At 42.0% G+C, this 12,704-nt stretch overlaps 1 protein-coding gene across 3 annotated transcripts in view; it reads right to left on the reverse strand.

Moving 5' to 3' along the window:
- Positions 1-12,704, reverse strand: part of KCNQ4 (potassium voltage-gated channel subfamily Q member 4) — a 231,963-nt gene that overhangs the window by 39,246 nt on the left and 180,013 nt on the right. For all 3 annotated transcript variants that reach the window (XM_073615414.1, XM_073615415.1, XM_073615413.1), the window contains exons 6-7: positions 10,371-10,481; positions 9,784-9,879 (exon numbers count right to left, since the gene is read on the reverse strand). In XM_073615414.1, coding sequence (XP_073471515.1) covers positions 9,784-9,879; positions 10,371-10,481 — 207 coding nt within the window. The remainder of the gene's footprint in view (positions 1-9,783; positions 9,880-10,370; positions 10,482-12,704) is intronic.

Consider the following 12,704-nt stretch of genomic DNA (forward strand, 5'->3'; position numbering starts at 1 on the left):
ACACACGATCGAATTGTCCGCCGGATTTGGTCCGTCGGACAAGTCTGGTCGAAAAGTCCGACCGTGTGTACACTGCATTACACTTACTGGATTTTTGCTGACACTGCACACCTGATCTGTGTATGTAAACCGTGTTTCTCCCCCATTCACATCTATTATGCTGTGGCACTCTGTGAGCTGGTGACCCTGCCCATTCACTAGACTGGATGAATTTGTCTTTACATGTAGAGTAAGTGGTACTTTCTTTATTTTCAATAGAGTGTACTAATTTGCTGACATCAAAATCAACATTTTTTTTAATCCTTATGCTGCTAGCCTTAGTAACTAGATAGGAAGATATATCACCTTTACTTGTTTTAAATTACTTTTTACAATTCTTCAGTTGCTTCCTAGTTTCGGGACTAGGCCAAATGATGTCATACAACGCAGAAGTCTTTCTTAGCTAAGCACACCCACCTGCCTGCATAACTGATCTTACAAAAGTGTACCAGCAGCCTGTGTATATTGTACTGTGTATGTGTGAGAATCCATCCTAGTGATCACCAGGATGGATTCCAGGAAGTAAATGCTACATGAATCATTTGCCCTTATTCAAGATGGCCACTTCTAGAAATACTAGGGGTGTGTTTTTCAAAGTGATTTCTCAGCAAAATAAAGCATGGGATGGGTAAGTTTGCTTTGCATATTAAAAATTAATTAAATAGTGCTTTTGTTTTTTTATGCTCAGATACAGCTAAGTCCATTTTAAGTGTGCAAAAAAGAGAACTTGTTTCTGCTTAGGAAGCTGTACTGGAATTACATTGAGGCAATGCATTGTGGAAAATAGCCCCCCAAGGGGATGTGGGGGGTGGGTTTCTCAATGCCCTTTCTTTTCTTTTAGGGTCTATGTGGAAAAAATGCCTGGGGGATAGAGAATGAAATATATTGTAACCAGTTCCAGACTGGGCCAATTCTCACATTCCTCTCCTACATATAAAGAAAACATATATTTTTTTGCTAGAAAACTGCTTAAAATCCCCAAGCATTATATATTTTTAAGCAAAGGCCAAAGGGAACAAAATGGTGGGTGTTGCATATTTTTATGTCAGTTGATACTCACTTGTTTGGTAAAATATAAAAAATGTTTTTACGCTGAGTAAAGAGATACTGAAATTCTTAGCCACTAGGATTACTTTTAAAATGAAGGAAATCGCGGGCCCTAAGAAATGATATATTGGTCATCACTGCAGTGATGACTGAGATATCAACTTTCCAATCCAGCGATGTATTGTTGCGTTGCTGGACGGGAAGCGGTTAAGCTTCAAATCTAAAAGACATTGATTCTATATTTAACAAAATAGCATTTATCATCTAATTCATTTTAGGTAAGCAGGTATCCTTTAACCTTTTGATGTCATGTGGAAAACCCACGATCCATGCGCATTTCTTGCACCGTGTTCAAATTGCACTGCCCTTGCGATCTGCAGTAGGTGTCAGTGCAAACTTAATGCCACCCCAAACACAGGTCACAAACGCAGTGCGTTTGCTGGCACAGGATCACATGGTACAAAACGACCAAGCGATCTGGTTGCAGTGCATTTCTACAATTGAAGCATGCACGTCTTTCGTGAGATGCGGTGCGATTTGAGCCCACTGAAAATAAATGGGCTAAAATCGCACCGCACTGAATTGCATGTAAAGGGCTTGGTCAACTTGTGTGAGGTAAGAGCAATGTGCAAAATGCTTTCCCTGGTCTAATGTTAGCCAAAATCTGACTGGTTACTATAGGCTACTATGTTTTTGTTGCTGTTTGCATTACCTTATTATATAAACATGGTACTGAGTTAGTTTACTAAGCTGTTAGATCTGTTAATAATGAAGCAACCAACCTGATTCCAGCTATATTTTTTCTATTGCAGGTTATAATATAAAAGAAAAAAAATGGCTTCCCTTGGAAACACCTCCACTTTTGTTTTCCTTTGCCATAAAACACCCCAAAAAACAGCATGGAATTTCACTGCGTAACACATATCTACTGTCTTTTAATGGCATTTTACATAATATTTATTGAAGATCACACCATTTTCCACTAATAGGTGAGAAAGCAATCTGCTTTATGTTACTGTCAGGATACTGAGATCCTTCTATTCCCCCAGTGGGTTTGATAGTTTCCAGCTTCCAAAGATCTCCCCCCACCTCAAAGTATTAACACCCCCCATACACAAAGAGCTTAGCATTTATAAACCAGCAACTGCCAGGGTTGGGGAGGGGGAAGACCTGGGCCTTTTTATTTTGATGGGAAAATAAATACCTTCCATAGCAACACTCTACGCTCCCCTAAATATTATGGCAGTGAGAAGAAAACTCACTCACGAGGACAAGAGCTCTGCATACTGAACACAGAATGAAAAGCAAGAAAATACACTTTTCTGTAAGCAAACACATAATCGGTATTCATACAACAGCAGTATAAAAGCAAGCCTTCATTCTCTCTAATATAAACAATACTTTTTGGATGCACCTTATTCCTACAGACTGTAATGCTAGCAAAACCAAAATGAATTGGAGCCAAATTTGACTTATTTGTTTGCCTAGAGTAGACAACAGAGGTGTGCAAAATTCAAATGCCTACAATAACTAAGTGGATTTTTACCTTTCATAGTTTAGATTCGTTATGACAATGAAACATTATTGTGGACTAGTTGTTAGGTGCTACTGCACTTCATGTATTATTGGGAAAGAATTGGCAATGCTAATATTGAATAAATATAGCACATAATTATTATACTGCAAATAGATCTCTTGTGCAAGGCAGAATGTACAAACTTTCCCACCCTGACTAATAATGGTCCTTGATTTCCACACTGGACCAAGAACAAGTGTATATTTATAACATTTTAAAAGAACATCATGTGTTATTTTTTCACCTGTAGTACAGCAAAGTCAAGCACTGAATGAAGACACGCAGTAGTTGACTAAATGGAACTAGAACACTACAGTGGCACATTCTGGTATCTTGATGCCCAGTGCAAGATATGTCCTGATGATGGTTAGGAAAAGTATAGTGTTAGGAAAAAAGTAAAAGTATAGTGTTTTGTCTTGCTCAGATCACACAATTTGAGTTATCGAGGTTGTGAATACCTAATGACAGTGGTGGCCATCTAACTTGATATAGCCGGATTTAAATTGGGCCCCTGACATAACCAAAGGGTCATACATAATAAGCATTGGATGCAATCTTAAAGAAAGCTATCAGAGACTGCAAACATGCAACAGAAGTGTGTCAGGGACTAGGGGTATACTACAGGAGTTGCTCAGAGACTATGGGCATACTACAGGAGTTGGCCAGAGACTAGGGGTATACTACAGAAGATGGTCAGAGACTATGGGCATACTACAACTACAGGAGATGGTCAAAGACTATGGACATACTACAGGAGATGGGCAGAGACTATGGGCATACTACAGGAGATGGTCAAAGACTATGGGCATACTACAGGAGATGGGCAGAGACTATGGGCATACTACAGGAGATGGGCAGAGACTAGGGGTATACTACAGAAGATGGTCAGAGACTATGGGCATACTACAGGAGATGGCCAGAGACTTTGGGTATACTACAGGAGATGGTCAGAGACTATGGGCATACTACAGGAGATGGACAGAGACTATGGGCATACTACAGGAGATGAGCAGAAACTATGGGTATACTACAAGAGATGGTCAGAGACTTTGGGCATACTACAGGAGATGAGCAGAGACTATGGGTATACTACAAGAGATGGTCAGAGACTTTGGGCATACTATAAGAAATGGTCAGAGACTATTGGCATACTTGGCATACTGCAGGAGATGGTCAGAGACTATGGGCATACTAAAGAAGATGGTCAGAAACTATGGGCATATTACAGGAGATGGTCAGAGACTATGGGCATACTAAAGGAGATGGTCAGAAGCTATGGGCATATTACAGGAGATGGTCAGAGGCTACGGGCATATTACAGGAGATAGTCAGAGACTATTGGCATACTACAGGAGATAGTCAGAGACTATGGGTATACTAAAAGAGATGGTCAGAGACTATAGGCATACTACAGGAGTTTATTGGAGACTATGGGCATACTACAGGAGATGGTCAGAGGCTATGGGCATACTACAGGAGATGGTCAGAGACTATGGATATACCACAAGAGACGGTCAGAGACTTTGGGCATATTACAGGAGATGCTCAGAGACTTTGGGCATACTACAGGAGATGGTCAGAGACTATGGGCATACTACAAGAGATAGTCAGAGACTTTGGGTATACTACAAGAGATGGTCAGAGACTACAGGCATACTACAGGAGGTGGTCAGAGACTACAGGCATACTACAGGAGATGGTCAGAGACTATAAGCATACTACAGGAGATGGCCAGAGACTGCAGAAATTATATATGAGTTGTTGGAGACTGGGGACATGGTACAGGATTTAGTTGTGAACTGGAGCCAGCCATGGAGAAACATTACAAACAAATAGATATCACCGCTAGTACTGCCTTTTAATAAATCAATGCTGCCATAGTTGTGACCCCGTACAAAATGATTTGTGCCACGTTTGATATTTCTTATAAAAGATCAGAAGTAAAAAAAGAGAAAAGTGATGAACAGCACAGTTGTGCCATTAGGGCAATCTGCCTTTGACGCAACAGAAAGTGAGAGGAAATCTATCCAAAGTGAGAGAAAATCCCATTGTCACCTTAGCAGGGGTCCCCATTGGAATATTTCCCCTCTCCTCCTTTCCAGTAACAACTGCAACATTTTGGAATTTCCATTATTTGTTCTCTCTCTAACAATAATCACTAGGATAAAAGAGGGGGCTCTTCCACATGGGCGATCCGCCTGGCGGACTCCACTTTGCTCAGCGGGGGGATCGATTCCCTCATCCCCACTAAGCAGGCGAATGACAGGTCCATCTCCACTCCCTGTGCAGAGACGGACTTGTCAAAGCCCCGCTGTCCTCTATTGGAGATTGGATGAAAATGGACCGCCTGTCTGTTGTCATCCGATCCAACAGACGGTCTCCATCCGTCTGGATTTCACGGACAGGATCGGATAGCAGTGGATGTCAGTGGACATGGTACCGCTGACATCCGCTGCCCCATAGGAGTGAATGTAGTGTACAATCAGGTCTGTCTGAAAAACTGACAGGCGGACCTGATTGGAAAGCCCGTGTGAAAGGGGCCTAAACCTTTCTAACAGGGACACAGAAAGCAATAAAAACCTGTCTTAGAGCATCCGAGTCGCCAGCCCTTTTCTGATTCAAATAAAAACCTGGCAAAGGTTTTACCCATTCCCAAATCAAACAACAACAAAAAACACTATTTATACAATTGCATGTGTACTCTGATTCTTTCAGGGTATTACTTCTGACAATGCAGATAAACAAATACACTTTTCTTCTTATTAGCCTGGGTTGGTTATAAAATCCATTTAAACCGCTGCATAGAAACTGCAAACTGCTTACGTGAAAGAATATTTGTTGTCTCTATCCTGCAGTCATTGCTTTCTCTCATCTGTGCTCTAGACACAACCACTAGGGAACTTTTATCTGTCCTTTTCTGCAAGGAAGCGGCTGACAACATTTAGTTTTGTAATTAAGCACTATGTCCTATAGCCCAGCACAGCATCGCTCCTTCATATGTTTACATTAACACAGCTTTTATTTGAAGATGTCCAGAGGTAGCATCAAATAATGAGGCAGCAAGCATGTCCCTTGTAGAATAGTCAGCTTTGTAACTATTTATTGCTCTGAAAATGTTTAAAGTTATACATACCCCCAATATACACTAGTTATACTTTTCCTTTTTTGTATGAGGACACTGATACTGAACAGGTAAAGAAAGATTGACGGAGAGTATGCACGTGTTAAAAGTTGGCCACACATGGATCCAAATTCGGCTAGTTCAGCAGGGACCAGATTAATTTAAATCCATGTATGGGCACCCTGGGTGTGCACAAGTCGATCTATGACCGACTTGTATACAACTAGCCTGTGAGGTTTTTCCAGAATGATTAGAGCAGCAGGCCATAGCTGGCAACACTAATCATCGTGTTCTGCTGTCAGGAAAGACTCCCTGCACTCCCCACCAGCAGAACACAATGGTGCTGCATGAGGGATTTCCCCATTAACACTGACTCTGTTGATGCAGGAATCAAGCAGGAGGACAGAGGAGACACAAACACAGGAGAGCAGGCTACGGATGAAAGAAGAAGAACATACTCTGACCATGGTGTCAGGGCTCAGCAGCCATGATACACCGTGGTCAGTTTACAGAGGGGAGGGGAGAAGCTGGCAGGATCAGCTAGGTTTTTTTAGGTGTTACAGAGGTCCAAAATTACACAGCACAAGCACTATGCTGTATAAAATGCTTTAAAGGAGCAAGATCCATTATTTATTTTTTGGGGGTTAACAAACACTTTAAGTGGACAAAAAATCTCAGTTAAGTCAACCATACACTAATAGAAGTTCTTTCCAAATGTTTTAAAAACATTCATTGAATTTTCTAATTGTTAGTGGGATGAAATCAACATTTGTTTTGTCACAGTGACAGAAAAATTTGAAAGAGCAAGACAGGAAACTTTTCGCAAGCCAACAAATTTCTAACAGTGAATGTTGTTTTGTTCAGTACAGTTCATTTGTTTCCAAATCGAATGCTAAAAGCAAACAATATTTCAAAGGACTTTTGAACAGTCATCAAGTCCTCAAATGTACTGGACATTTTTGTACAAATGTTCTTTCAAAAATCTGCTACTATATGGCCAGCTTTAGGCCTGGTTCACACTAGTGCAGTTTTTTAGATGCAATTTCAGTCGCACGGAATTGCATGACAATGGAAATCACATTGTTTTTAGTGGTGCCCATTCACATCAATGCAACTCAGTACAGCATGATTTCGGAAAAGTATGCGCATGTGAATTTTGGTACATTTTTGCCTGCAATTTGTGTGGGTTCTTAGGAACCGGCATGTGCCGGAGTCCTAACAACCAGTGACTCATCATTGGTTGTTCAGGAGCCGTCACTCACTGGCATCCTTAACAACAAGTGACTCATCTCTGCTGTCAGCTGGGGATTTCCAGCTGAAAGCAGCATGTAAACAAATGAGCCTGTCAGTAAAAATAATGGTGTGGGGGTGCCCCCCAAATCACAAGAAGGACCCTACCCCAAAAGAAAAAAAAATGTGTGGGGTCCCCTATAAAATTTACACCAGCCCCTTATCCAAGCATGCAACCTGGAATACCAGGAAAAGGGGGGAACAAGCATGCCCCCCCACACTCCTGCTACAATAACCAGCCACATGCCCGCAACATGGGGGGGGGGACCCGGCTGACAGCAGGGATGAGTCACTGGTTGTTAGGACACCAGCAGGTTCCGGCTCCTTACCCACTTAGCGATCGCTCCACGTACATTTAATGAGGCAGGGCGGTCGCTCTGTGCCAGATCACGTACAATACCTAGTAAGTGATCTGACACTTCTGGGTCTAGGGCGCGCACGTGTGCCGCCGGTGACGCGCTCTTACTATGATTGGGCACAGCAGGTCCGGTGGACTTGATGTCCGCTGGCACCCGCCAATCATTCGGGACACAAGCAGAACGGCAGTCTGCCTATGTAAACAAGGTAGATTGTCGTTCTGTCAGCGGGAAAGGCTTTAAACCTTTGTTTCTGCAAATCTTTACCTTCCCTAGTCTAAGCACCTCCCCCACAGTGAGTAAGCACAACCTAGGCATATATTTGATCGTTTAATCACCCCTGATGTTAACCCCTTTCCTGTCAGTGTCATTAGTACAGTTAGTACATTTTTTAGCACTGATCACTGTATTAGTGTCACTGGTCCCCAAAAAATGTCAAAAGTGTCAGTTAAGTGTCTGACTTGTTTATGGGTGGACAAGAAGTTAATCTTAGATGTCATATATAAATCACAGGGATGGTGTCTCAATACTCTTGGATGCCTTGTAAATCACAGGGATGGTATTCCATTAGTCGATATCCACAAAAAAGTATAGAAGGAGCAAATACCCTTACCGGATTGGGTGGACACGTTTGCCATACAGCTAGGTGTCATACAGGCTTGTGGATCAGCGATCCCAATGGAAGCTCGATGGGAGGACGTATACAGCAGGTTGTCCTGGTTCCTCTGTGGCAATCGTTGGTGAGCTGAGGGAGATGGATGATCCGGAACTCGATGTAGGTGTCTCACCCGCAAAGGTATGAAGGAGGAATGCAGCCCGGCAAATCAACATCACCTCCTCTTTGCAAAGAGGAGGTGATGCTGATGCAAAGAGGAGGTGATGCTGATTTGCCGGGCTGCATTCCTCCATCATACCTTTGCGGGTGAGACACCTACATCGAGTTCCGGATCATCCATCTCCCTCAGCTCACCAACGATTGCCACAGAGGAACCAGGAGAACCTGCTGTATACGTCCTCCCATCGAGCTTCCATTGGGATCGCTGATCCACAAGCCTGTATGACACCTAGCCGTATGGCAAACGTGTCCACCCATTCCGGTAAGGGTATTTGCTCCTTCTATACTTTTTTGTGGATATCGACTATTGGAACACCATCCCTGTGATTTACATGGCATCCAAGAGTTTTGAGACACCATCCCTGTGATTTATATATGACATCTAAGATTAACTTCTTGTCCACCCATAAACATATCATCCCACCTTGTTGGACACTTATACGTTTATAACACTCACTGAGTTGGACACTTATATGGCTATGGACTAAATAGTTATTTCATGAAAAAAATTGTTTATAATATTTTTTCACCTATTTTACACCACTTTTTTATATGTCTGGTAGTCACATTTATGTGCATCATTCACCTCTATTTAGCGCTGCATTTATATCACCCATCTGTTTTGCTTTGTTACTACATTGTGGATGCTGGCTGCTTTATGCGTCATCTTTTAATTTTTGTGAGTAGCGCAACATTATTGTATTTTTGTTTTTTCACAAGTGTCTGACTTGTTCACCACAATATCGCAGTCCCACTATAAGTTGCTGATTGCTGCCATTACTGGTAAAAACAAATGAATAAAATAATATCCCATAGATTGTAGACGGTATAACTTTTGCGCAAACCAATCAATATACGCTTATTGGGATTTTTTTACCAAAAATATGTAGCAGAATACATATTGGCCTAAATTGATGAAGAAATTTGATTTTTTACATTTTTTGATTGGATATGTTTTATAACAGAAAGTAAAAAATATAGTTTTTTTTTCAAAATTGGTCTTTTTTTGTTTATAGCGCAAAAAATAAAAACTGAAGGGGTGATCAAATACCACCAAAAGAAAGCTCTCTTTGTGTGGAAAAAAGGACATACATTTTATTTGGGTACAGCGTTGTGCGACCGCGCATTTGTCAGTTAAAGTAACACAGTGCCGTATCGCATAAAAAGGCCTGGTCAGGAAGGGGGTAAAACCTTTTGGAGCTTAAGTGATTAATAACCAATGACTCATCCCTGCAAGTCGCACTACATAAAGGCACTTAAAATTTTATCAATCGTGTGAGCCTAGCCTTTACTTTGAGCATGTGTTTGTTGCAAACCAACCCGGAAGTCAGCTGTCATTACTGAGCCAATGAGCTGCATGCAGCAGACTGCCTGCACTCCATGATGTACACAAAGGGGCAGGATACAATGCCATCATTGACGTAATATGGCCCAGGAATGATAGCTGTTTGGACCTGAACGCGGTTTGGAACAAACACAAGAATCCCTAGTCACAGAGAATTGTCACATTCTACCTTACCTGTATAAGATTAGCTGCTGGAGTCCGACGCTTCTCAAAATGTTTCTGTCTGTGTTGTTCTTGAACTTTCAGGGCAAACCCCGAACCCAGAATCCCCTATGAAACAAGAAAATAGTCCTAATTAGTATTACTCTCGCTAAAATAAGCTTTGTGAAACAAAACCTGACAGAGCAAATAAAAGTTCATTCACATGTGAGGTTGGGGCTCAACCACCTGGTTTTACTGCCCTCCAACCACTGGCTTGAACACTAACATAAACTGTTCATGGCTGCTGTGGAAAAACTGAAATAACCACTGCCAAACGTGACTAATGCAGTTCTACGGGGCTGTGCCTGAACCGTGCCACAACACTGTGTGATGCACACAACTGCGACATGGTAGTACAGAAGTTATAGGGTTAAATTAGGCAGTGAGGAGGTGCCATATGACTCCTCACAGCCTGTCGAACACTTCTGAAAAGTAATCCAAGCGTATATTGCTTTTCAGAGAAGCGTCAGTGAAAGAGCCCTACTCCTTCTCCATTCTATCCACAACAACAAAAAGAATGGATTCCCATACACTTTAAGAAATAAATAATGTATACTTACCGCAGGTAATGCAAAGAAAGAGATGCCTAGAAGAGCAAACCCAGCAGCCAGGACTCTCCCCAGCCAGGTGCGGGGTGTTTTATCACCATAACCAATAGTGGTAAGAGTGATCTAGTGGAAAACACAGACGGCATGAATACATACAAGTGCTCTAAAGAGTATAAACAGAAATAAATTACTTAGCTAAAAAGCATGTATAATAGTTTTTGTTATATTATTTTGTCAGTTTACATGTTTATAAACTAATGTTTTATCATTTTTTTATTTGCTTATATGAAATTTTTATTTTAAAAATAAACATGAAATATGGGGTGCGTCCATGAAGCTCAGGCTTTCCAATAAGAAGCCTGTGCGTAAGCAGCATCTAAGTCACTGCACTTTTAAGGTAGAATTCTTCTTTAAAATCCTTTCAGGAAGTGAGGTGAGTTAACTTAGTTCCTGGCACAATCCTATCTAATGTGACTATTTAAAAAAATAAATATAAACATGATACTTACCTGCTCTGTGTAATGATTTTGCACAGAGCAGCCCCGATCCTCCTTTTCTGCAGTTCCCCGCCAGCACTCCTGGCTCTTCCTCTTCTTGATGTGCCACCGTAATAAGCTGGTTCCTATTGTGGCAAACCTGTGGGTTTAAACCTGAGCCACGCTGCTTGCATCCATAGACACAGACAGCACTGCTTGGTCCCATCGCCTCCTCCCTCATCATAGGATTTTATTGACAGCAGCAGGAGCCAAAAGCTCCCACTGCTATGAATCTGCCCTGTGAGTAGGGAAAGAGCAGAGACAGCCGCTGCTCTTGGGCACAGCGCTGGTTCGAGATCAGTCTTAGTTAAGTACATGGGGGGCTGGGGGGGTTCAATGCAGAGAATGTGTTAATGTAAAAATCCTTCTGCCTATAGAACCACTGTAAAGTTTGGGTGGAGCATAGCTAAAGGTCAGTAGGCTGGTCGGAATGGAGAGGCCTAGTCATGGAGCTGAACGATGAGTCTGAAGCAAATTTATTCAAAATATGATGAGCCCAGGGTGAGCACTCCTGATACCGGGTGATGGCAGAGGTACACTGCTGGCTTAAAAAGGACCAGTTACTGGGATGGAGAACATTTATTATCTGTCTCTTTTAAAACTGTTTCCTATGTTGTACTAAGAACCCTCTAGTAAAATTGAGTTGGGACAGCACATAGTTTGGCCACAGCGCTGGACATTCTCAGGGAGGATACACACAGTGGGATACAGGATCTTGAGGAGAATTTCAGTGGTGCAAACCTGGTCAGGTTGGGGTTGGTGATGGATAGGAGACCAAGTGGTGAGCAGCAGACCCCTTCCACGTAACACACAGCAAGTGACCTGAACCCTTATGTCACATGGACCTCAGGTGCTTTAGGACTATCCAAGCCCTATCCTGAAACTATGCAGAAGATGCGCAAGGAGTGTCCACAGCTGATGGTGGGTCGTTGCTAATGGGGACCAGGAGAATGCTGAGTGAAGGCCTTACAACCTACCATTCATGCACATGTTGCAGAGTCTTGCATGAGCTGTAGACTGTGAATGGGTACGGTGATTAGACACCAGTCCGCCCTTTTTAAGAACAGATCCTCTAGTGAATTATGAATCACCAAATTCGTGCAGGGGGCGCTCTAGCGGCACCATTTTGTATTAATGTTTGGCTTGTGCAGCGTGATCTCAGTTTGCGCGTGTACATTGCAACTCTATGGTGCTCGGCTCCAGGGACAAACCTTAGGCTAAGTACAAAACTTCCTGTTAATCCTGTCAGAAATCCTTTTACCTTTCAGGTTCATTCAACTGAAATCTCAGATAGATAATGGAGATTAAGAGAGGGGGGAGTGTGTAATCTAAATCAGAACAGCCTAGGCTGGCAAGGCTGCTCCTCCATAAAGTAGTGTGTAATGTGTAAGCATTGTAACAGAAAGTGTTATACTGGCAGGATCGCCATTTGAAAAATACATTTATAAAAGCCGTAAAAAGGAAACTAATGGAACAACACATCTATGTAATGCTAAGCTGCAATATGTTACATTTTTGTTTTATGGGCTTAGATATACCTAAAGTCTTACTGTGAGATTTGTGTTGCAGAGAAAATATTGGTCCTTTTTCATATAATGGTCAGTCAACCTTAGATCCTTTCTAATATCTTTTATTGATGACATTGTTGGAACTAGTACAAGTAGATGTGTGTCTGCACTTTATCTAGAACAGACTGATCAGGAGGTCTGTTCAGTTTAACAACTCCATCTTTCTTGAAATGACAGCTCCGGGCTACTTTTTACCCGCTTTAGAAATACTTAATGCATTCCCATGTCTTAATAAACGAATG

Source organism: Aquarana catesbeiana, linkage group LG02 (assembly GCF_042186555.1).
Source record: "Aquarana catesbeiana isolate 2022-GZ linkage group LG02, ASM4218655v1, whole genome shotgun sequence".
NCBI lineage: Eukaryota > Metazoa > Chordata > Amphibia > Anura > Ranidae > Aquarana > Aquarana catesbeiana.